Source organism: Egretta garzetta, unplaced genomic scaffold, assembly GCF_000687185.1.
Source record: "Egretta garzetta isolate BGI_Z169 unplaced genomic scaffold, ASM68718v1 scaffold166, whole genome shotgun sequence".
Lineage (NCBI taxonomy): Eukaryota > Metazoa > Chordata > Aves > Pelecaniformes > Ardeidae > Egretta > Egretta garzetta.
Window position 1 is genome coordinate 3,311,350 of NW_009260133.1, and position 25,732 is coordinate 3,337,081.

Consider the following 25,732-nt stretch of genomic DNA (forward strand, 5'->3'; position numbering starts at 1 on the left):
GTATAAAGTGTAAGTGTACAGAACATGTTATCTAAATTGTATATAAAAACCGTTCAAAGTGTCAATCCATTATTTCCAATCCAAGTAAAATTAACCCTTTATTAGCAATAACAATCTTAAAAACTAATTTGAGTAATTTTCATCAAAATTTTGATGGTTTCACAAGACTGTCTACAACAATAAAAGCTATGACTGATATACCCACAGATCTATGCAAACAAGAATTAACTCTTTTACACAGGCGTCATCTTTATTGTAGTTTTAAGAGACCCAGTTAAGACTGTTGTCTATGTGACTAGACATTTCTACAAAAACACAGACGCGAAAAGAGAAAGCAGACCATGTCCCTACCTGCAGGGCTTACAAATACCACTACAAGTCAAACCAGTACATTGAAATTACTAATCACAAGTTATTGAATAAAACATTTCTGAATTAATTACAGCTTAATTATGAATTTCTCAATTATTCTGAATAGATGGAATACAAACTGCAGGAATTCCAACCCTAAAGAGGCAGAAGGTCAAAAAAACATTTGATCCTCTGATAAGGATACCTCACAATCTTCCCAAATACTTCAAGTTCCTGGACAACTGCCAAAAGTCAAAGAGTTTCACAAACATAAAGGCTTCCCTAGTTATAAATTTTGATACACTTCCAGAACTCTCTACATAAAGCTCTGGATGAGCTCTTCATTTCAGCTAATCAGCTAAAAAACCTAGATCTTAAAAAAAAAAAAAGCCAGAAATATTTCATTATTCAAGAAGGCTAGTCGGGAGATTTCTGCATTTTCTTGTGGATACAAACTTGACCCCCTGTCCCCTATGCCAGTTTGGATTATGGGGTGAAGTAGAAACTGCACTCGTAAAGGAAACACTAGGCATAAACAAGATTTTTCTTTTTCTTATTCAAGTCAATGCATTTACTGAAGATGCATAACTACTCCTTGAAGAATATCATCAGTTCTGTAAGAGATACAGAAAAGCAGTATTCCTCCTAGATAATTCTTGAAAATAATTCTCTGTAAAACATGTAAACCATAAGATTATTTTATCCTCATGCACATTCATATTCCTCCATAAATTCAGCCACAGTTAACACACTGGGGAGGAAAAGCCATGTTTTCACATAACGCAAAGGTCTTAAGTTAAACACAACACATTTGCATCCACTGTCAAAAAACACTCCTTGTCAATCTCAGCATTTTGAAAAACAGGCAATGCTTGGACAAGCACCCCATGCTGAAGTCTTTTTGAATGATCTTTCTATAAATTAACATTTGGCTTGCAACAGATGAAGTGATTACATAATTCTGAAGTATAGCTGAAATATACCTTCAAGATTAATTACATTTGGCACTGTCACATAAGCTTTAAGTCTGAGTAATTCCAACTTTCCCGTTCAAGACTTGACAGCCTATGAACACTGAAATAAAAAAAAAACATATCAGGCAATGAACTTAGTCTCAGATTCTGACTAATGTGACTGAACAAACAAAATGAAATTACTAAAATCCATTTTCATAAGGTATTGGCCTTGTATTGTTGGAAAAATCTAAATTTTATTGAGTTTTGTACAGACTCACTCTTTTTAGTAGGGATTTTTGTTTTGGTTTTATGACAGAGAGGAAGATAAATTCTCTACTGTGTCATGGAAACGTAGTGCAGTTTCGAACACTGCCAGATCACTGCTTCTTCAAGTAAGCCTTCAAAGAAACAGTGCTTTAACAAATAGTTCTATAACATAATTTTCTACAGCCCAATGAGCCTTAATAGCAGCTTTGCAAGACCCATCTTAGATTGATAAAAAGGAAACGGAAACCATGCATCCAACAACCCCTGAAAGCCACAGTACTTTGTTCTTTGTACTATTTACAGGAGGTGCATGCTAACTACATGTTGAACTACCTGGCATTAGTGGTTTAGAGGTACAACATCAAACACCACCACCTCCCTTTTTGCACATCTTTATCACCCTACAGTATTTCTTCTGAATGTTTTGTTGTTTTCAACTAGCAACAGATAGCTCAGCGTTTCAGTCATACACTAAATTTAAGTATTAAATGAATACTTTGCACAACCTTGATTCACAAGTCATAAAAGCAAAGTTAGAAAAGTGCAACAGACCAAACATCATTTAACTGTTATGGTACAAATGACGTTTTTTGAAGAATGTCATACTCTGACAGCACCCGTCACTCCGTGGTGCAGCACTGATTGCAGTAGTAGTTCTTAGCAGCTGCTGAAAACTGACGAAAATATCACATTAAAGCCCTGAGAATATCTCCTGCCTCACAGGTATGGAAAAGAAAACTCCCTACACCTATGCATAAGATCATATTAGCAACACTGGATTAAAAACCAGATCATCCTTTGGGCTCTTTCAGAACCAACCCTCCATTTTTCTTTTTTTTCCAGGTCACTAAAAAGGCGGCAGTGGTTTTATATACTACCACCCGTCCACACCATCATGACCAGCCTTATAATCATTTTGGACTGAGAAAGCACTTAATTCTCTCTGTTGGAATAACCCTCTCTTCCCAACGCTTCAGGAGGTTCTGGAGGTTTGTGACACACTGGGGCTGCACAGGTGATTTGGCGATGGCAATCTCCTCGTTACCATGCAGATGCAGCAGCTCACAGGTCTATGCACTTGCATGTATGCAGATATTTGGACTGCTTTTCAGAGCAGAAAAGACTGGACGCAACCATCCCATACCCTCAGCAACCTTCACTGTAACCAATCATCAACCAAATTCAGACTCAATTGGCCAAAAACCTTTGCGGGTAAATTTGACAGTAACAGCTCTAAAGGCAATTTCTATAGAAATAGAAAAAATAGAAACTCATTTCCCTGTCCTAGGTTTCCTGTAAGGTCATGATGTTAAAGGGAAATAATATGCTGGAAAGTATACACTAAAACCAAAACAAAACCACACACCCCACCACCACACAGTTTACAGTGGGAATGTGTACCTAGCTAGCTTGCCAACTAAGGCAGACTAACAGAGCTGATCATGTACAATATGGCTTTGTTGGAGAGCTGCTCGTGAAAAACAGGCAATAAAAATGGGTAACTTATTACCACGATAGCTTAAAAATCAAACACAGTGAACCGACTGCCATAAACCAAAGGAATGATATATGGGGAGCAAAGAAATTCTTGATTCCAGACCGATAGCAAGCTGTTCTCCAGAATGTTTTCAGAATACAGTATAAAGCTTATCAGAACTTGTACAGCAAACTGACAGGAAGCTGCTGGTGTAGCAGGAAAAGCAAATGAAGTAATACATAAATACGTAGGTAAGTAGCAAGTCTCAGTATCTACAACACTATTGGTGCTTGGAGTTCAGCTTGCCTCACATTGCTCCGTGATTTTCGGCAAGTCACACAGATCTCTCTGTAGATATGTTTAGATAAAGAAATTTCCTCTCAAAGCACTTGAATCTCCAGATTGTATGAAACATAAATGTTGATATTTACAGCTTACAGCCTCCTAATGACAGCTGAAATGTGCATTCTACATTTATCGTCTGATAGAATCGACTCAAAAGCAGTCTTCATGCATGTTTTGACAATGTGTGAATGTTCAGCACAACTCCTTGCGTATTATCTGGCTGTGAAGTATGACCAAAAAATCCAATAAAAAACTCTTGAGTAAAACCAAACCAAACCACCCAACAAACAAAAATCCCCAAACAATCCTCACAAACTGACCTGCAGAAGGGTTCCATGAACATTATTCTGTCGTATGCAGGGACTGGTAGAGTCTGGAAGCCCCTCCAGCAAGGACAGCACTGTTCGTGGTACTTCATTTACCATAACAAATGGAACAAGGGCCCGGCCCGACATCTCACGTGAACGGTACACAGGAGAATGCCCACACCTAGAAAACAGAGGAATACCCAATTTTTGTCATCCAGCTGCGATCCACTACTGTGGCTAAAACAAAACAAAGGATAATGCAATGAAAGCTAAAAACACATTCCTCACAAATCAAATGTACGGTCTTTCTTCTCAGTAGTGAGAGGGTATTTGCCCAGAAACTTAAGTCAAACTAGAGCCATGTTGGAGGCTTTTTTCCCCCTTCAAAAGTTATTGTGTTTACATAAAGTTAAAAAAAAAAAAAAAAAAGGTGCCATTATGCCATGAAGCAGGTAACTATATGGTCCCGTTCCATCTTTCTTGATGTTTACGCTACTTACTATACATGAATCCTATTCAGATGTATTACGAGTTTGACATAAAACTCTCAAACTCCCTGTTATTATTCAGATGTTTCCATTAGAACATAACATGGTATCTACTGGAATTTTAAGCCGCATCTCCCACTGGCTTTTAGAACGTATTTAAAGACAGGAAGTAAAAGACACACTGGAAAGTAATTTTCTATTATTTATAACTAGTGTCTCAAAATTAAATACTTTTTATTTATTAAAAATTAACTGGTAAGACTGAAGACTGCATATAAAACACAGGCCAAAAAGAACCTTCTCTCCTTTAATGCTACTAAGGTTTTAACTGGCTATAGATTTATGAATATACATAGAATTAACTATTCACCTATATTAACACATTAACCAGCTGTATACTACTTCAGATACACTGAGTTGAAGTGAATAAAAATCTTTTATCACTAAAAGTAGGTTACGCTAAGTCTTACAAAAACTGACACATCCAAGAATGACTGGCTTTGAAAGGCAGGTACAATTCAGCCACCCACAGTCTCAGACAACTGGGAGTTACCACCGGGTTTAGAAATGAATGGTCAAATGACTTGGGAGATGTAAAATGCAGTATGGCAGAAGTTATGCTCTGATACCTCCCAGCTGATTGTGATGACCCAGAGAGATGGCCTTCCCGCCTCCTACCCTCTCATCCTTTTCCTGAATTGCTTCTTGCATATTTTCAGCTTACAAAAATCACATGTAGTTGAGATTATCCCCTGCCAAAATGGGCAAACCGCTTTTGAGGTCTTCCAGACAAGCCTTGCAGAGTCACACCTACATACTTAAAAAATGAAATGAAATTAAAAGGTATTCTAAGGTTTCAAATATCTCCAGCAAATTTAAATTGATACTCAAAGTAGTTGTTTACTTCAGTTCATGTCAAAGAAATACAGGAAACAGTTTCCATCTTGAACCAGAAACTGAATTAATAGGGGTTTGAACACAAGACTTAGTTGAAATAGCATAACAGTTCTGACATTCTGGTCATGTTAGACCATGGTATGCCTGAAAAACAGACCTCGTTTAGAGGAAGCAGAGAGCTATGCTACCCCTGAGTGACAAGCTTTTGTGGGAATTTTCATCCCCACAGTACGGCAGCATGTTCCAACCTCCATCCTCCCATGTCTTCCCTCGTAGGGAATGATTTTTAGAAAGATCACCTTTGCATTTCCTTTTCAAAGACTGGCTGTCCTTCACAACAGGATGCAGAAGCACAGCAGTCACAACTGGAGGCTCTTCCATATGGAAAAGCTTTAATTCTGTGTCGACAAGGTGCAAGAAGGAAGTCAGCTCAGCTCTTAATAAAAAAACCCAGATTTTTTTAAACAAAAACATTTTAATTCTACTGCACAATAAACTTCAACCTGAGAAGCAATTTGTCTGAAACCATTCCTTTATTTCTGCTACACCATGTTTTCTTAACCAAGAGATTCTCACATGTAGATGTTCTTTCCAAACACAAGCAATACTGATACTGCAATGAATGTCTAGTTTTTAATTAGCTATAACTGTATACTCAAGAATGTTCTTTATTTTGTTCATGACCTTTACAAATCCCAAGGAATCTGACATGTCTTCAGAAGGATGAGTGGAAAATGGGTAAAATGCCAGGGTTTCCTCTAACTTGTGCAAGGGTACTTTCCAACACTACATGCTTCAGAGGAGGTTTTCTACTTGAACACGATACAATGAATTAGAATGGAATTCTGTGGGGGTTTTCCTAGTAATAAAAAATGGAGCTGAGAACAGTTTTTAGATAAACTGACTTTAACTTTGTTGTCTTGTAAAAACTGACATTAAAGACATTATAACACATGCACATACATGCATGGAGATACAGTATTTACATATCAAATGTTGTTCCATGCTGTTATTTTATCAAATATATTATGGAAATAGAAGTGACTGCTCTGTATTTAGAAAGCAGAAAATAATTTCGTATTACAGGAAAAATTGTCTCAGCTACCTAAAGCCCAGGTCCACAACAGAGACTGCCACTTCAGCATTTATACTGAATGTATGTAAGGCAAAAGTGAAATTCTAAAATCCACAGACAAGTATAATCTTCACCTCTCCTCATGCCCCAAGTCACTGTTCTTTCTAAGAACCTCAGCAACTGAGTGTTACCCCACACAGACGCCTAACTGGGACCCTCAAATTGGGTTCTGTTTTGCACTTTGAGGATCCTAAATAAGGAGGCAATAACCTAATTCTCCTCCTCTTCCCCCTGGGCAAACACACAGGTGCCCAGTGGCTGAAGAACTCACCCAGGACACAGGGAACCTGGTTCTGCAACTTTCTGTGCCTAAGGGAAATGGAAACCCACAGCTACTACTTGCCTAAAGGGCAACCCAGCCACCAATCTGCCACTGTACTACGCACCTGCTGTACATTAATGCAAACTTCTCACACTACAGATGGCTACATAGGGTGCCGTGCAGTCACAGGAACTGACATCTTAGTGGAAACCCTCGTAAGAGCACTCCTACAAAGTCATTACTAAGGAACAAAAGCATCACAAAGTTTAAGAACAAGAAAGTATCTGCTGTGTAGTAATACAAGGAAGGTATTGCACACTGACAAATAGCTTCCCAAATCTGAGAGGGGTTAACATTCCTACTATTTCTTCTCCATTTTTTTAATGTATTTTTAAAAATCTTCTAATACTCAAAAGAAAATTGCTGTCACCCCCCACCCCTCCCCGCAAGAAACAGTACTGATAACGTTTCAAAAACACTCCTCCTTCCACATATACTGCAAGATAGCATGCCTAGTCACCACCAGTGACCTGTCCCTGAACTTCTGCATACCCTGAAGGCACTTATGTGTACATCTCTCATGTTTTGAAGGCACTTGGCTTCATTCCTGAATCATGCAAAAAGTTTGCCAGAAAAATGTCAAAATATACACTACTTTTTCCATAACCTGTAATACCAGCCCAGATTAAGAACAGGCAGGTTTGACTTTTACTGGATCCTATTCAGATATAGTCTCTTACCTGTAAATAAAACTTAACAGGATCAGTTGTCAAAAACTGAGAGGAAGAGTGAATGCAGATAAAACAGCTGAGTAACACAAACCAACAATCTAACCCAAAGTAGCAATTTTTTGTTTATTGTTATACGAGCCTCCAAGATCAACTATATGCCTTAAACACTGAGCCCACCACCTGTATTCTACTTATTTTATCTAGGATTTAGCAACAACTATGGGAAGCAATCTCACAAGCTATATGAAGAAAAATCCTTACACAACTACAACAATCACTGTAACTCAGTTTGCACCTGAAGCAAAACCTAGCAGCTTAAGGAAATAAATATTTTAAGGCTATTAAACTATTCTGGTTACTCCTCCTGCAGTAGTTTAGCATGCTGCCATCCCTGAGATTAGTTTTCCTTACGTGGTGGCAGTTGCCTTGTCAGGGCACTGGCAGAAAGGAACAGGACCTCCAGCTGTGGCCACTTCACCATCCAGACTCTGAGCTTCACCTGCCAAAAACATGACTAAAATCTGTTGCAGGCTGCCCCTTCTTACCTCCTCTGCAGGCAAGTACAAGCAATGGGGTCTTGCATCCCTTAGGGCAGCATGTATGTGTGTGCAAACCTGTTAAAACTGTTTCATTTTCTTTGATTTGAAAAATACTTGGGGTGGGGTATGGTTGAGTGCTTTCAGTATGGGACACTTCTTTACATGCAATCATGTATAATTACACTTTAAGAAATATCTAAAATGTTGTCCTATCTAAAAGCATACAGTATGCCAACCTGATTTTATTATATCCCAAGGTAGCAACAAGCAATGATACTTGCAAAATCCTCAAGTGATACACTTCTATTAAATTCCGAGGGCTATTAGCAACTGTTGTGGTATTCCAGGTTGAACTCAGTACTGTTTATCTAGGTGCAAGAGGTATTGGATGTAAACATGTTTACTTCAAACAGTCCATGATCAAGAACAAAAAGTCAATAAATCTGAGAAGGTTTCACTTTGTGTAACTGTAGATTCAATGCATTTCCACTGCTCTGTTCCAGCTTTAACACTTAGATCCTGAACAACCCTCCTAACTGACATAATTTATGACCAACTCTTACAAGGCACAAAGATTCCATACTCCTCTGCACACATCAAAGTAGCTAATTTATTACTCTGGCTACAAACAACAGAACATTAGCTGTAAATAAAAATATCTTAACCTTTTTTTGGAGAAAAAAAAAAAAAAAGAACTGCAGGTGTTTCCTATGTGCTTATTTTTCTCCCTTTCTTATTACTCCCCCTCAGCAGACCTTATATTACCCAAATTAACAAACCAAATAAGGATTAACTTTTATATGAAGGTCACAGAAACAAATTAGTAGAATTATTTTCAAAAAATCACAGCTGTAGCTGAAAATATGTCCATTATATTATTTCTGGGTTTACTGGATGTTGTCACAGAGATCTGTGTATTACTAATTATGTCACTGCTTATTATGAGTACAATTCCTGCAGTCCTATAGATGGTATCACATCACCACAATTTTGTTTTCAGCTGAAATACATTCCCATCCATTGCCTTCACAAAATGCTGGAAGAGGGAATAGGGAACAGCAGCCATGAAAAAGGAACTGAAACAACAGGAGAACAGGCTGAACAACGAGGAAGGGAACATTCTGCAGAAGGGGCCTCTGATCTTGTAAGTCAAACGAAGTATCCTACCCACCATCACAAAAAGAGTTTGGGAGAATAGGGCAGCATGAGGCAGGAAAGGCACACTTGCAATTCAAACAAAACAACTCTGCCTGCTAGTTAAAGCAGTTCAACAGCCTCTAGGGTTTTTAAAAGATAAAACTGATTAAAAAGAAACAAATAAATAAAAATCAAATAGATGGTATCCTCTAAACCCTGGAGCTAGTTACGCCACAAGGTCCTAATAAATGCACTGGAAAGAATGGTAATAAGGCTTCTGTCTGATTCTATATAGACATGGTAAGTTGTATGAGAAAGAGGATTTCTCTTTCCTACACCATGCAGCTATGTAGTTCAAGTCATGTTATCAGTTCTAAAGCAAGAATTAAAACCATGAAATTACATTAGGGGAAAACATGGATGGGGATTACAGAGAAAAGTATTTAGCAACAGATTCAGTTCCTATTAGAAAAAGTTTGGTTATTAAGATTCAAAAACATTGTACTGTCTGTATTAACTAAAATAATAAAAAAAAAAACCCAAACCACATTTTTTAGAAAAAAAAATTAATCATTATTATATACTAGTTCATGCTTTTCCCTTCAAGTTCTCTTCTGAAAGATTAAATTTAGCAACTTTCAAATGCAATGTTGCAGGCTTCCAAGCAAAGAGATCCAAAAATAGAATAAAAAAAATAAACTCATGCTTCCACAGAATTAACATAACTTGGACTTCCATACTGGGGACAAATCAACAGGATAGTACCTACTCATTAACGTGAGAGTAAGGTTTCCTGGAATATGAACAATAATTTTCTCTACATGTACCTGAAGTTTCTTTAGTTCACTTACTGATTTGCTTGGTTTGTGTTTTTCTTTTAAGAAACACAACTATTTTCCATTTCATTAGATTTCTGTGCTCCTTAGCAATTAAAGTACCCAAAGCATTTAATTTTTAAAACTTATTTCACTGTGGAAACCTGTATTGTAATTGTCCTGAAGACAATTTTTTGTTCTTTAATCTGAAATTAAGAACAAACAAACAAAAAAAGCAGAATAATCTGAGTTTTGATATAACATCTCAATATTTACCTGACAAGCAGAAAAACATTTCAAAAGTATCAACAGTTTGCCGGACATTTTAGATCTACAATCAACACATGAATGCAGTCCAGAAAATGTCTGAACACAACCATGGATAGAAACAGATCAAGTTTAATTTCAGGTTATTTATGCAGTACTGAACCTCTAAATTCTTATCTATTTTCTTTAAAGTCAAGTTAATGGTTGCCCAAACTTCTAGTCTCTTTATACATTGTGTTAACTATTTTATTCATCCAACTTGTGCAGTTAAGATAAAACCTTATGTTTTTGTAGGGGCAGTGTTTTCCACACAAACACTTAATGGATCAGAGTAGCTGTAAGTACTGCAGGCAAAGTAGGCAGACTCTGTAGGCAAAGTACAGAGACTTTTATTTGTGAAAGCTGTCCACAAGCTATGCCAGGAGTTGTTTCTCCACGTTTCCAAGGGCTTTCTAGGAAGAAATGACAGAAATTTCTCTCTTCTTGTCACCAAGACCTAGGTTATTGTATAAAGTAGCCAACTGATGCCACGCTGAATCAACAACAGAAACCTGAATTGTTGTGCTTCAGCCAGGCACCAAACTAAGATCTCTAAAGTGTAAGCCTATGAAAACTGCTCCTAATACTGTGTGGAAACTTTAGACCAACAGAAATATGTTCTCTTCAAATGGAGATTTGCTATAGAGCATGCTGACACAATTTAAATGGCATCTCCCGTCAAGAAATCTCAAATAATATCTCCAGGTAGCTAACCTCTAGGTTTATTTGAGTGTTTGTTGAAGTCATATGAGGTTAAAGCCTCCTTTCATCAGTTTTTGGTCCACAGCATTCTAGAGAAAAAAAAACTGCTCTTAAGTGAAGGTCATATACAAGAAAAACTTTCATTCACAACTGTATTTCAACTTTGTTAATTTGTGGAAAGTTACTACTATGTTTCACAACTGCAGAATAGCAGAAAGGAACACACACCACTTACTACCAAAACAGTTAGGAAAAAACACAACAAAGAATGTAGACAAACTACTTTCTGTCTTAGCAACTATATCACTGTTTTGAACTCTATGAAAGGGAAGTTGAATGCATAAATCAAGTCTCAGCACCTTGTGATGATTTTGACAGTTTCAGCTGATTGTAAACAAGAATGCAACAAGTGCAATTTTCAAAACGTATTATCTGACCCATGAAAACAACCAAAGAATCTGGGTTCTCAAAGACACTTTCCTTTCAGCTATACCACCAAAAGTAGCTAGCCCACTACCAAAAAGCCTTCCCAATATTTACTCTTCTCAAACTCAGACTGTCCTTTTTAAATAATATTGGCCCTTAAAAATATCATTATACTTGGTTTTCCTTGACATACCTACTGTCCTCTGCATAGTTAATGCATTATTTCTCTCCATTTTCATGTTACTTCCTGCCAATACTTTCTCAGAACAAGCTAAATGTTAGTGTTTGGCTACTTACCTTGATCAGCAATGTACTTACTGACTGGCTAATTTTAAGTATGTAAATGAATAATACAATTACTTCACCAATCGTGTATTGACAGTTGAGCACCCCATCATATTTTTTTCTGGATCATGTTTCAAACAAGAAGTAGTATACATCAAATTTTAACCTAGGATCCCAGCCATTGGCCCTCTTATGGAGTCTGCAATACTGGAGAAACGTACTGTTCATCTCAGTGCTCATGAATGCCTCTCTGCTAGGCATCAACCTTTTATTTCCCATGAATCTGACAGTTCCCTACAGTTTGTGAATATTTCCAACATTGCTTCAGATGATAATCTGCCAATGAGAAGCAAACAGTTGGATGCACACAGTAAAAACTGGGAGTACCTAGGGGTTATAATATTTCCCATCAGCACCACTTGAATATGAAAATCATATTTGTCCACAGTTTAAGAGAAAAGGCTGAGAATACGTCAAAGAATGTACAAGATGCACAATGATTTTTAGTCGATCAGAAGGTCTTGAACAGCCTACTGCCAATCAAGCACTTTGCAGTCTTCTCTAGCACTACAATTTAAACTTAATCAAAAAGGAAAAAAACGCCACATTGTTTACCATTTTTTATTTTAAAATGCTAAAAAAAAAGTCTGAAAACCTTCTTATTAATAAATACTTATGGTGATCCATAAATATTTTTACAGATCAGTACCAATCACTATGCAATCAGGACTGCACAGAGAACAGACTGTCAGTAGAAATGAAAGAATTCCAAGCCAGTCCCAACTCACAAGAGAGGAGCTACACTCAGAGGGGAAATACATTCCCCTCCTTCTCTCCTTCCCTCCTAGCTGTGCAAAACTTCCATCTTAGATGTCAAGCAAGAGATTTAACACTGCAAAACACTGTAAGAATCTGAAAAACAATGTATGTTTTAGGAGTGTACATTGCCCCTTTTCCCAAATGCCCGTGCCAGCTCATGGATTGTGGGAACCTTGCCTATAATCAAAAGGGTATCTGCCTTTGTATTGCAATGACAAGTCAGCCCCATAAGCTTCCCCAGCAAGGACAGAGCATTCCAATGGGTCGGAGCCTGCTCCTAGTATCACAGGAATTCCAAATAATAAATTATTGCAGACAGTTATAATACTAAGCAGTTATACTGATCAGACGTTAGATTATGAAGAAAAAAAAAAAAAACCCAAGACAAAGGAAAAAAACACGAGACCAAAGACTAAGATGTGTATGCGATATGGAAACCCAGGGAGATGCTTTTATAAACAATTGTAATGAAGAGCAGCTATTTTAATGCAACAGTGCTGCAACACACGCAGTTGTTTTCCTCTACTATGAAAAGGCATTCCCACAAAAGCTCTTTGCTTATCAGACCCCTGATAAGGTTCCCAGTCTTACAGAAATGAGAGTTGAAAACAGGCAAGTTTTAACATTAATTCTCCTGCTGGTGTCATGCCACACTAAAATAAAGGAAAAAGAGGAGAAAGTGGAGGAAGCACACTTAGCACGACCACTCAGCTATCTTGTTTGGCCACTTACCAAAGGATACCAGTGTTTAACCTACAGAAAAGTCAGATGGCTGCTTTCAAGTCAGATACACGATGATGTACTAAACCCACATATGCAACTGTGCATGTGTGAAAAAAAACAAAAATCAGGAAACTGCATTTAAACAACTTATATAAACAGCGATTTTAACAAGGTATACATGAATGACTTCAATCAAGGTCTTCCCAAACAACCTGAAGATATCTTGTTATCAGAACTCCCGCACTTCACCATCTCTTGTGCTCTTTATTCAGTGTAAGGTTTTGAACTTATTTCAAAGTGTCACAGACACTTTTGATTTTACATTTGAATTTTGTTTCTTTATTTCTCCATCTTACCCCACACACAATTCCCATGAAGCCTATATAAGCACAGGGCTACAACAGAACATGGCCAGGCACCTGACAGACTGGATATAATTTAACATAATTAAACACAACACAGAGCAATAAAACTAATGGTCATAGGTCAACAAAGACTAACTTTTTCAAAAGAGCAACCCACATGCAAGTAACATTACTGATCAATGAATATTTAAATTCACACCACCTTCTAGAATATTAATACTACTATATTTGGGTCTTTTTCCTTAAGATGTTTCCTTAAGAAGCGAGCTCTCAAGGATTTATAAAATAATAAGATGTAACTGTAACTCCTAGAGAGCCCCCGAATTCATGGTCAGGTGCTCCACTTCCTAAGAAGCTAAAATAAACCTCGATCAATCTCACTTATTTAAGACACATTTTTCAAACTGCCTAAAACACAGAACTCAATGTTTTGTAACATTAACACACACAGGTTACAACAGGAAGGTCATAATTTTATGTATGCATCTTTACATAACTGGATTCGTTGTTCAAAAGCAAAAAAAGTGAAATATGACAAGAATATTTCCCCCTTATCAGTGCTGAAGTAAACTGAGCAATGAAGACTGAAAGGAATATGCAAGGAATTTGTGACATAAGTGGAAAAAGAATGGGGAGAGAAAAAAAAAACAGGCAAAGCTGCATCAGAATGACATTTTGCATCTTAGTAGGAAAGCATCAAGAACCAGAGATAAATCAGTCAATGGCAAAAGACAGCATAATAACATAAATATATTTAAGTATATCTGGCAATTGAAAACCTTATTTGGGGGATACAATTATAAGAGATGAAAATTGAAGTTCATCTTTCTATTAGAAATTTGTATTTTGAGTGACAGCATTTTTAAAATAGCTTTCTAAGCTTGTTGGTATCTGACAATACTTAATCTCTGAATAGCATCTTGTACAGAACAATTTATGGAATCTATACGTTATACACACTGAAGCTCTCAGACTTCATCGCAAGGATGCAATGCACAGGACCCCGCTGGGACGCCACGCCGGTGCTTGCGGAGGGCTCCCGCGCAGCAGGCGGGCATCACCAGCACCACAGCGCTGCTGTGGGAGAGGGATGACGGGCGGCACTCCTGACATTGCCCACTGCTTCAGCTGAGTGATTTTCAAGAAATTCGCTGAGCTGGCTTTGCCAGCAGCCTTTTAGGAGGTTTCACAGAACCTGTTCTGACAAGCAGGCTGCGAAAGCAGTAACTCCCAAGAAAAAGCGTACCAATAGAAGAGTCTTACCATCTTCTGTTGTTTCCTCTGCCTTTCCAAGACAGGGGATAACTAAGTCAACGTAAATCCACGCACCCTCTAGCAGATGCATCCAACCCACTTAAGTGACAGACTTATTTGAGCTTTCCTATCACAGCTACTACGACAGCATTTGAGCTGCCAGTTTGCTTGCAGCTGATGTGGATTTTCCCTCTCCTTCTCTAAAGAGCTCTTTTAGGAATGACTTATGGTAACGGGGCAGCTGACAACACTCCATCCTACAGAAAATTTTTCCTTGCCACACACGATTTTGTTTTCCTTGCATCTTACTGTCTGTCATTAACTAACAGTCACAGTAATTATCCTTGGATATTAAGGACAAGCTCACTCCAGTGCTAAACGAAAACAGCACCGTATCAGTTTGGGGTGGTGGATGGAGGGGGGCAGAAGGGGGAAGAGAACAGCTGTAAAGGACTGGTGCTTCCCACTGCCACCTACCCCGGTCCCCAACTAAAAACACCACCAGGGGATTTTGGAATTTAGCTCCTCTGCTTTACAGAAAGATGCAAGTTACAAAATTCTGTACAAGAAAATAGTGTCTGTTTCATAACTGTGTGAATTTCATGGAAAGATACTCACATTTCTATTTAAATTGCCCTCAGTGAGTGAGTTTCTTCAATGACTTGCAACACAATATACCTAGAAGCTGCTTTGAAATCTGCCTGTTTGACAAAGTTTTAAAGGGGAAATTTCACTAAGAACATTGTCAAGTGGAAGACAAGGCACACACACACACACAGAGTTTTAAAAAAACCTTACACTGTTTGACATTTTAAAGCTACTTTTTAAAAAAACTTCTTGAAAGATTAAAAAGTCACACTCCCAAAGAGGGCTAGACTTCAATTAGTGAAAAGTATCCAAGTCAATACAGCAATGCCCATTTTACTCCTTCAGAGCATTCAGCCCAGAACATTAACACTAAACAAACACTCCGTCAATGCCATGGTACAAGAGGACATAAGGTAACTCAAATTTAGATCATTCTGAAGAGATTACAGGTCTTTGAAAGGGGGAAGGGGAGGCAAAAGGGAGGTTATGTTTTTGTTTCATACTTAAAACATTACCTCCCAATTACCTCCCTTGTTAATCAAAAACATTCTGTACATTCCTTCATCTCAGAAAGTAACCATTAAAGCAGACCTATCTAGCTCTTAAAAAAAAAAAAAAAAAAAAGTGAGGTAATAAGTTGCGAATCAAAGTGTTCCCTTCCAAATAAAACATCTGCAAGGGGAAAGGGGAAAAATAACTTTTAATAGAACTGCAGATAGGTAATCAAATGCCGTAGTTCAACAGGGAGTAGCAAGTATGCACACGGAGATTGAGATTCGTCCTTGCAGCATTTAATCCTACTCATATTGTGCAATTCATCTCAGCACAGTCAGAGCAACCACAGCTCTACTCCCACTAGATGGAAAATTCCACGCGGGCTTAAGTGAAACTCTTCAAAAGCCCAATTTTAATTCTTCCTGCTAAACCCGGTTTTGTTCGGAGAACTGCTCATTTGCTTGCCAACACAGTAAGTATTCTGTTCATCCTCTCAGAGCAACAAACGAATGCCACTTCATTGTCGGCTGAGCCTTGGAAAGAGCCCGAAGATCAGTTATGGGTTATATTCACCCTTCCTTTCTCCCTGCCACATAAGCAGTATCTTTCCTTGACAGTGGTACAGCAATAGAAATGTAAAAATCTCACAGTAAAAAATATGGCAATTAAATGTTATAATTGCATTGGATGACTGTGTAATTAATTATATGTACACGTAGATGTTATATAATGCAATACTACATTGAGCAATTCAAAGGAACAGTTCATATATACAATTTAATTTCTTAATGCATAGGGCCTTTGCACCAGGCCTTCTCTTTGATCCTCTCTAAGTGGTTACTTCACAACAATCTTCATTACCACCTTCTAAACAACAACCAAATGAACAGGAAAGAATTTTATTTTAGTTCATCTGCTCCTGTAGAATGGAAAATAGGAAGGGAAATAGAAGGGAAAATAGCAACATATTTATCTTACACAGGTAAATCACCCCTGTGTATTCCGACTAATGCAGTCAGAGTGAACTGAAAACAACCACGGTATTCACAGAACAAGGGCGTTAAGAGCTGTACACAAAAATACAGCCAGTAACAGCACACTGAGCTATATCATAAATATATACATTTCCACATGCAGAATCCTTGGTATCGTCCCTTGGCAACCATAAAGAATGCCAATGTTTTGCTACTTAACCCATCAGAAAATGTGTATCTGTACACCCCCATATAATTTTCTGTCTGAAATATATAAGAATTGCATTCCAGTCTTATGCCTGTATCCACAGCACTTACTGCCAAATTCAATAGAAAGGAGACACAGAAAACATCATCTTTATCTGCCACACCACTCCTCTTCAAGAGCACAGTTAAAGGAAGATAGGCCCAATGATACAGATCTCTTAAATGTTTCAGGTTCTTCTTTTAAAGATTTTTTTGGGGTTTTCTCCCAACATCTTCTGAATAGATTTAAATAACCTCAAGAGAATAACCTAATTAAGTGTGAAGAGTTACTTTGCTGGTGTATGTACCTTGCCAAAAGTAGTGGTCATAATATAAAGACAAAACTCAAAAGCGCAGCAAAGTTAATCTATTACCAATATCAGAAACTATGCTGAAACATTATATTAAAAAATAAAAGTAATAAATAAGCATTCTCCAGTATATTAACGAAAGCATAAAACCAGAGCTCATCAATGATGTAACCAACAAATACAGTTTTAAAACATTTTCCCAAAAAGCATTTAACATTCAAATATGGCAGAAAACCAAACCTTTTTAATTGTTAAATAGAGCGCATTTAAAAACTCTTGCTTTGTTTTTTCTCCTTTAAGAAAAAATGGTAGGTTATTATTTATTTTTGAAAATCCAAAAAAATATTCTAAGGAGCAAGAGATACATCACATCTGCTGTGAAGAATAAGCAGACACAGCTATTATTATTTTTTAATGTAAACAGTACTTTAAAACAAAAATTGGAAGATCTTAGGATAACAACAACTTTATCTTGTTTCTCTACTAAAGGAGCAAGATTAAGTACAGAACTTTCTCACCCTATTGCTCTGAAGCTTTCACACAGGTACCAAGACTTCCTCTCAAATACGGGTTATGCTCATTTCTCACCCACTGCAGCCCTGTCCCCTTATCGGGCTCCCCATCCCACACCAGTGGCATATAGAATGGCAAAAATATCTGCTGAATATCTTGATGTAACCACCATATAAATGAAAGTTACACTGTATAAAAACTTGAAAAGGCATCTTAGAAATATGTTAGACATAGGAAATATGCATATCTATCTAGCTATGTATGTATATATTTAGATATATGGATGGATATGGAGATACATATACACATATCTACAAATCTATATATTAGTCATTACATTTATGTGTTATTAACAATCATTCTGCAGAACTGAAAAATGCATCAGAAGTTTGTACAGCAGATCTTGCATGGCTAAAGTCAGTCAAGTTCATCAGTTTTCATCTACCCTCTCTGTGGGAGCAATCATGCTGCACAGCATTTGCAGATGAAGATTTACAAACAAGTCATACAATGGCTTCCATGACCTGAAATTCTTTCTAATCCCCCAAAACAAGCATTAATGATATAAGGAAGTCCAATCAATGAACATCAGTCTTCCCCTTAAGAATTAAAGCTGAAGAAGCTTTTTATAAAAAACAAAACAAAACAAAACCAAAAATCAAAACCAAACAAACCACAAAAAACCCCCACCAAAGATTCAAGAACTCCCATCACACAACACAAAATCATCTTACCTTATAATAAATGGGACAAATGGTGCCATGCTGAGTGCTGAATAAGTGCCATCCATTGGAGATGGATACAGCCTTCCCAGTATTAAAAGCAAAAGGAACAGGCTCGGATGGATTTTCAACTCTTCAGCTTCGCTAAATAAGAAAATGATAAGAAGCATTTGGTGAAAAAAAGCATCCTCCTTCATGCTAGTCTTGAGACCCTTCCACACACAATACCCTTCTGCATTTCTGGTTCAAGGAGGTACACCAGGCTGATCATTGCAAGAAAGTGCAAACCCTGTTGGGATCTAACATGGCATCCAGTTCTCCTACGGCACTGCTGGGGACCCCTGTACAGAGGCACTTAACCCTGTGCTTGTGCTGCCTTCACTTTCCTACACTATCCCAAGCCTCCCTCATTCCTAATAATGGTGAGCTGCCTTTACTTTTCAATAATACTAAAAACCAGCACAGATAATGTTTTTCCAAGAACTGAGAAAGCTGAGTTACAAGAAGATGGTTAAAAAGAAGTCTTTTTTCCAGTTTGGAAGGAAACGTGTATTTAGTAAATAGCAGGCTTTATTAAAGAACAATTCTTGTCATTGATACTAAGTGGCTACTATTCATACTGTAAAAACAATCAGAAATGTAAGTCAAAATCAACACTTTTTGATTTAGTTAATGATTAATAATAAGATATAAGCTGTAATCTGCCTTGAAAAAAGCCCTGAAGGCCAACATTTCAGGCAGCAGCTTTCAATCTTCTTCAGTTTAAAGACTTCCCAAAATTTTCCAGTGATGACACTGTCACCTTTCGAAATGTCAGGTAAAGCAGACTGCTGCGCAGAATATATTACACCCTATTGTCCTAGGGCAAAGACTGCAAAACATGCAACAACTGGTGAAACTCCTGCTCCCGAGTATCCACATCAGGCCCATTAAACAGACAGCTGAACCTCGCCTGTAAATCAGCTGCTGAACTTCCACAGTTTATACCACTGCATTTTAAGAAAAAAACAAAGCCAGCACTGGTTTACTTTAAAAGTTCATGAACCTGGGGGTAACAGCATCAGCGTCATCCCAAACAATATCATCTCCACTGATCAAATGGGAACTCTCAGCCACCATTTGTGGAGTCCTCAAAAAGAGACCAAGGACCTTCCCCAGAATCAGTGTGTCACAGGCTGGACAGTGTTCATTTAGGGTAACATGAGGCCTATGACCCTGTATCACTTAAACATGTTAGGAAGTCTCATCATTAAACATGAGACAGTCAAACACCTCGTTTCTGTCTTTCCCTGAAAAATGTATGTTCTTTAACATCTGATCATAGGAACGCAGCAACTTCTAATTACTCAACAGTAGTTTGTACTCCAGAGACTTACTGCAATGCACAGAAGTTACTGGAAAACAGGCTTAGCAAAAGACACTGAAAGAACCGTATCGTTTCAAAAAGCACTGATGAAAAAAAACAGCATTAGGGTATATGTGATATACTCAGTTTAACCTCTTCATTGCGCTTTATATTTCAAAGCTTTCTCAGATGCTGTCTTACCTGTTCAAAGTATTGGTTGCAATCTCCAACTGCTTGAGAAGGAAAGGATAAAGACTTGGAAACCGAGAGAAAAACTCCCTTCCTGTCATTCTGCAGAAGGGAACGAAGGAGAGTTACAATTAGCATTCTGCCATAGTTAGTTGCACTCAAAATACCAGTTTATTTATTGGATTTCTGATGCTACAGTGAAGTCAGAGAGCCAGAACCATGCACACATGATGAACTCCTTTCAAAAAAGGCACAGTGTTTTCATTAAAAATGATGATAAAGCATAGTTTACACAAGTTAAGTAACTCTGTCTGTATGTGTGCATACTAACACGCTGTCAGCAAAACTGGTCAGGCCTTTTTGGGAAAAACCGATCTTAGCCCCTTAATCACACTAAAAAGAAAAGATACAGCAGCTTAAATTCTGGCACCATCTTAACAACATTCTGGTTGAACAGGAGACTGCGATTGCTTTAGGATGGCTCACATACTAAATAGCTAATAAAATGTATTTAATATATGTGTACTAACAGATACTCGTATTTTATTGACACTGAAAAGCATCTCAGAATAGTAACTCACGGAAGACCTGTAAAACACAGCAGCAGAAGCATCTGACCTTACATTAGCCCCTCTTTACACAGCGCTGCTTCCAGAACATGGCAGTGGTGGCATTTCCAGGCCACGTTTTTGCTTGTGTAGAGGGAGCAACCACATTCAAAACAGAGCAATGTACCAATACCTGTTGAACTCATCCCTAGCCAGAATTAATAAGGGAGCACAGTTCAAGCCACAAGAACAAATCAATCCAAGCTAAAAAGAGGTTAAGTAGAAATCTTCTACATTTGTTTGTTTTATAATCTTTTGATCATAGAATCACAGAATCATTACGGTTGGAAAAGACCTCCAAGATCATCAAGTCCAACCATCAACCCAGCACTACCATGCCTACTAAACCACGTCCCAAAATGCCATGTCTACATGCTTTTTGAACACCTCCAGGGATGGTGACTCCAACCACCCCTCTGAGTAGCCTGTTCCAATGCTTGACCACTCTTTCAGTAAAGAACATCCAATCAAAACCTCCCCTGATGCAACTTGAGACCGTTTCCTCTCATCCTATTGCTAGTTACTTAGGAGAAGAGACCAATCCCCACCTCACTACACCCTCCCTTCAGGCAGCTGTAGAGAGCAATAAGGTCACCCCTCATCTTCCTCTTCTCCAGACTAAACAACCCCAGTTCCCTCAGCCGCTCCTCATCAGACTTGTGCTCCAGACCCTTCACCAGCTTCGTTGCCCTTCTCTGGACACGCTCCAGTGCCTCAATGTCCTTCTTGAATTGAGCGGCCCAATACTGAACACAGTATTCAAGGTGCGGCCTCACCAATGCTGAGTACAGGGGAAAGATGCCTTCCCTGTTATGGCTGGTCACACTAATCCTGATACAAGCCAGGGTGCCATTGGACCTCTTGGCCACCTGGGCACACTGCTGGACCATATTCAGTCAGCTGTTGACCAGTACCCCCAGGTCCTTTTCCACCAGGCAGCTTTCCAGCCACTCTTCCCCAAGCCCGTAGCGTTGCATGGGGTTGTTATGACCCAAGTGCAGGACCCAGCACTTGACCTTGTTAAACCTCATACAATTAGCCTTTCCCTCATCCACTAGGTGGGTGACCTAGTCCAGGTTGGTCAACCAGGACCTGCCTTTCATGAACCCATGCTGGCTGGGCCTGATCCCCTGGTTGTCCTGCATATGCTGAGATAAAGGATGGCTTCATGGTTTATAGGAAACCATTTAGCATCGTCTAAGCAAGAACCACTTAAATGTTACAGTGGGGAGGTTCTAATTAGACATATATGCTATGCAGATAAAACAGACTTCCTTTAAAAATAAATAAATAAAAAGCCATCTGTTTAGAAGAAGAAAGCCAACTACAGAGTTTGCTTGCCACATGATCAACCAAGATAAATAAGTACACATTAGCATGACTCCAATGCAAAGCTTCCGATGAGCAGACAGATCCAGGTCTAGAAAAATAGCACGATGAGACAGCAATATCGAATCTGTATGAAAATAAGCATACAAAAAAAAAAATCACGCAAGAGTAAATTAGCAGATGGCAAGCATCAGCACAGCTTCTTCCAGCACTCAGCTAACATAACATGCCTTAGCCACAGGCCACAGAATAAACACAGCAAAACCAGATCGCTAGATGGAAACAAATGTTCAAAGAGGTACAGCAAGCTTTCTCTCGGCGCATAAGAACAGTACAATTAATTGCTGTAACTAAAAGCATGGCCAAGGATTCTGCAGTAGCTGTTGTATCTACAAAGTTTTCAGTTAAAAAATTTAGATGGAAGCATTCAAATTGTGAGTGAATATAAATTGAAGCACTAGTGAGGGTGGTTTAAAAACATCAGTACTGATAATCATTGGTTATTTAAGCAGAAAACACCCATGAAATTTCCCCTAGCAGCTTCTTCAAAACAACTTCAATTTTTGGCACATACATTATGTAGCAAACTGAAGATGCAAAGCCAGAGACAGCACAAAACGTAGGATCTATGTAAGTGTATCAAGTCAAACAGCCCATGTTACTGAGTCTTCATGCATAAAACATTAAGAACTCAGTACTTTAAAAAAAAAAAAAAAAAAAATCAACCCAAAAATCCTGTGACACCTCCACCTCTTGTGCCGTGGAGTGCATCAAGCAAAAGCAGAACTGGGGTTAAGTTTCCTGTGGAACGGATGGCCACTGGTTAGAGGCTTAAGATAGGATTATATACAAGTAGCATCTCACACAACAACTATTTTTAACAGCCCCATTTTTAATGTATTAAAAATTCAGTAGCCAAGTTTGAATCAATATTAAATAATGGAACTGAATATCCTTACAAAGCCTTTGCAATTAGTGTGGTTTCATGAATCTTTTTGACAGGGAAAGAAAGCAATGACTACTGAAGTGGGTACATTACGTAACCTCCCACTTGGGTTACTGCTCCACAGGTTACACGAGGGGAGAAGGCAGTCTAATCAAAACCATTAATCAGCAGTATCTGCAGAAAAGATGCCCAAAGGCACTTTCAGTAAAAAGACACGACTGTCTGAGCAGACCGGTTGTCAAGGGATGATTTTAAAAGGCTTCCAGTTCAGAGAAGAAACAAGAAAGACGACACATTAGCAGAAGTGCTGCAAAATGAAAAGGCTCTGAAAACACAGAGCACCGATTTAAGTGTGAATCCACTACCTGGGGATGACAAGCCAAGGAGATGTGCAACCGGAGAATTAGTAGAAAGCAAACCAGCTAGATAGAGTACAACACGGAGGTATTTAGCTGTTCAGTTTTTGATTACTGGTCATGCTTGTTGCTCTTGGAAATATGTATGCACTACTAGGCACACACAAGTATTTGTGTACAGTAACTGACACTGGAACAACAAAAAAATACAATGGTTCTACTTTTAAAAAATATTCATGACACTAAGCCATGCATTTTCTATTAATTTCATCAAAAACTACTGCTTTGAAAAATGAATACCAACACTAAGATTTGGCTCATGCATGTTAGCGATACAAAGAGACTCATGCATGCACACGCACACACAAATGTGAATTAGGCTTTGTAACTAATAAGCTATCCATATCTTTAAAAGAAGATAAGTCCTTGACATACCTATAAAGGAATATATTAACAAAATGTGGACTAAAACAATCCACAAATCACTGCTAACAGTTTTCATGGAACAAACTTTTTCCTCCTTTTCTAAAATATCTCTGACAAGGAATGATAGGTTTAAATTAAAAATACAGATAACTATCTTTCCATTAGTCACTGACGCAATTCAAACACAGATTTTTGGCAATGTAGCTACCATAATTAAATCCTTAAAACCAACATTTTGCAGATCATAAGATTTTACAACTACTCATCCTAAAACATGTTTATAAGAGAAGTAACTGGGAAGAGCCTTAAGACACTAGCATTTTTCCCGATGCCCAGCTGAAATTATTTTTATATTGCTTCAGAGCTCATCTTTGACAGTATGTTCAACCACAGGCTCTGTAATAGTCTCTTTTTTTCCTGTTAGTAACCTAAAGCAGCACAATTTCACAATCCAGAATTTCAGATGGGATTCCTGAGACCTAAACAAGGGACTAGTGGAAGGTTATTTACTGAAATAAGAAGTATGGTATTGAAACAGAAAAGTAACCAGTGGGATGATGATGCTTACAATAAAATCCCTCTCCCCAGTGTAAAATGTCATTTAAGTATATAATTAAAATGACACAATGTCAAAAGATTGAGAGAGAAACTAATGGAAGCACTCTTATTCTCCTACATTCACTTGTAAAAATAACTTGTAAAACTGTATACACGCAGAATACTGTGGTACATAAATAGGAAGATACAGCATTTATGCCTCAGATACTTTGCAGTTTAACAATGTTAATGCTTTGTCATATGCAAGCAATTCTGCAGAAAAGCCAGATGACTAAATTAGAGTACAACCCATCCAAAAAAGGTTCCATTTTGATGGCTAGAGCCAGCAGTCATGGTTAGTGCTTTTCAGAAGAAAGGCTGGCGAAGAGTGTTTATGTAGAAAGGGAGACATACATGAGCTTCTTTCCCGTTTTCACTCACATTTCCCACGTGAAGAGGTGTTCTACTAAGAAAAACCAGTCATACAGAGGTATCTTCTGCACCATGCCATAGAGAATCAAGCTACACCCACCACTTCTACCTATCCTCTGCATGCCCTTGAGTCAAACTCTTCCCCACTTTTGTCTGCTCCAGGGTCTATTTAAGAGGGAAAGGAGGTTGTGATGACAGCAAGAAAGATTATTTCACAAAATACAGAGTCATATAAATTGGCACGAAGTTACTCTGAAGGCATGTGATGCTACAAAGGACAGAATTTAATTCCCAGCAGTAAGCATTTGGAAGACAACAGTGAATCACAACTAAGTTACTAAAAATTAACAACTAGTTGTAGTAATAAAAAAAAGGTACAACTGAAAGCAGACTGTAAATCTGTAAAACTTTAGGGAAAAGTCTATTTTAAGCATGAAGAAGAATACAGTTTAGTGTTGGTAATGCTTCTCTAGGAAAAATGCAAGAAACAGTTTTACTTTTCTCTGAAATAACCTAAAACAGAAGCCTTTATTATACTCTTCATTGTCAGTAGTTCTTCCATTCATTTAGCACTGGTTCTTTGCCTTTATCACTTTTCAGATTAGAACCTTAACATAAGCTAAGGATCACGTACTTCCAAGTTTTCATTTCATCTGCTTTGCTTGTGAAGATATTCAGTATCATCAAACTTCTAGAACCCAATTCATAAATGCCGCTGAGAACTGTGACATCGCCGGTCATTACACATTATGTTTGAGAAGCAACTCAGTGCTGCACTATGCTATATGATATGTTATATAACTAGTGTCTTTCTAAATAAATATTCCATCTTTATGCATAATGAGTCTGTGAATTATTTAACTGCATTTAAAAAAAAATTAAGAATAAAACCATGGATGTTGCAGTGTTCCTTTTCAAGCTGTGCTGTACACTTAAGAGAACACTCTAGATTAAAATTCTGCTGTGACACTGGGGCATATGTATCGTTTTACAGCAACAAAGATTACCCGCTTCCGTTCTTTCATTTATTTTTCAGAACAACTGAAGGCTTTATAACCTTGTATGCTGCTTTTAGTAACTGACATGTTAAAGAACATTTACAGTAAGTATGTTCATATTTGAGTATA

At 37.9% G+C, this 25,732-nt stretch overlaps 1 protein-coding gene across 3 annotated transcripts in view; it reads right to left on the minus strand.

Annotated features, from left to right (window-relative positions):
- The window catches only part of THADA (THADA armadillo repeat containing), a 160,445-nt gene that overhangs the window by 84,160 nt on the left and 50,553 nt on the right, over positions 1-25,732 (minus strand). For all 3 annotated transcript variants that reach the window (XM_035897022.1, XM_009641571.2, XM_035897021.1), the window contains 3 exons: positions 19,984-20,073; positions 18,450-18,581; positions 3,717-3,885 (listed from right to left, as the gene is read on the minus strand). In XM_035897022.1, the coding sequence (XP_035752915.1) occupies positions 3,717-3,885; positions 18,450-18,581; positions 19,984-20,073 (391 nt within the window). The remainder of the gene's footprint in view (positions 1-3,716; positions 3,886-18,449; positions 18,582-19,983; positions 20,074-25,732) is intronic.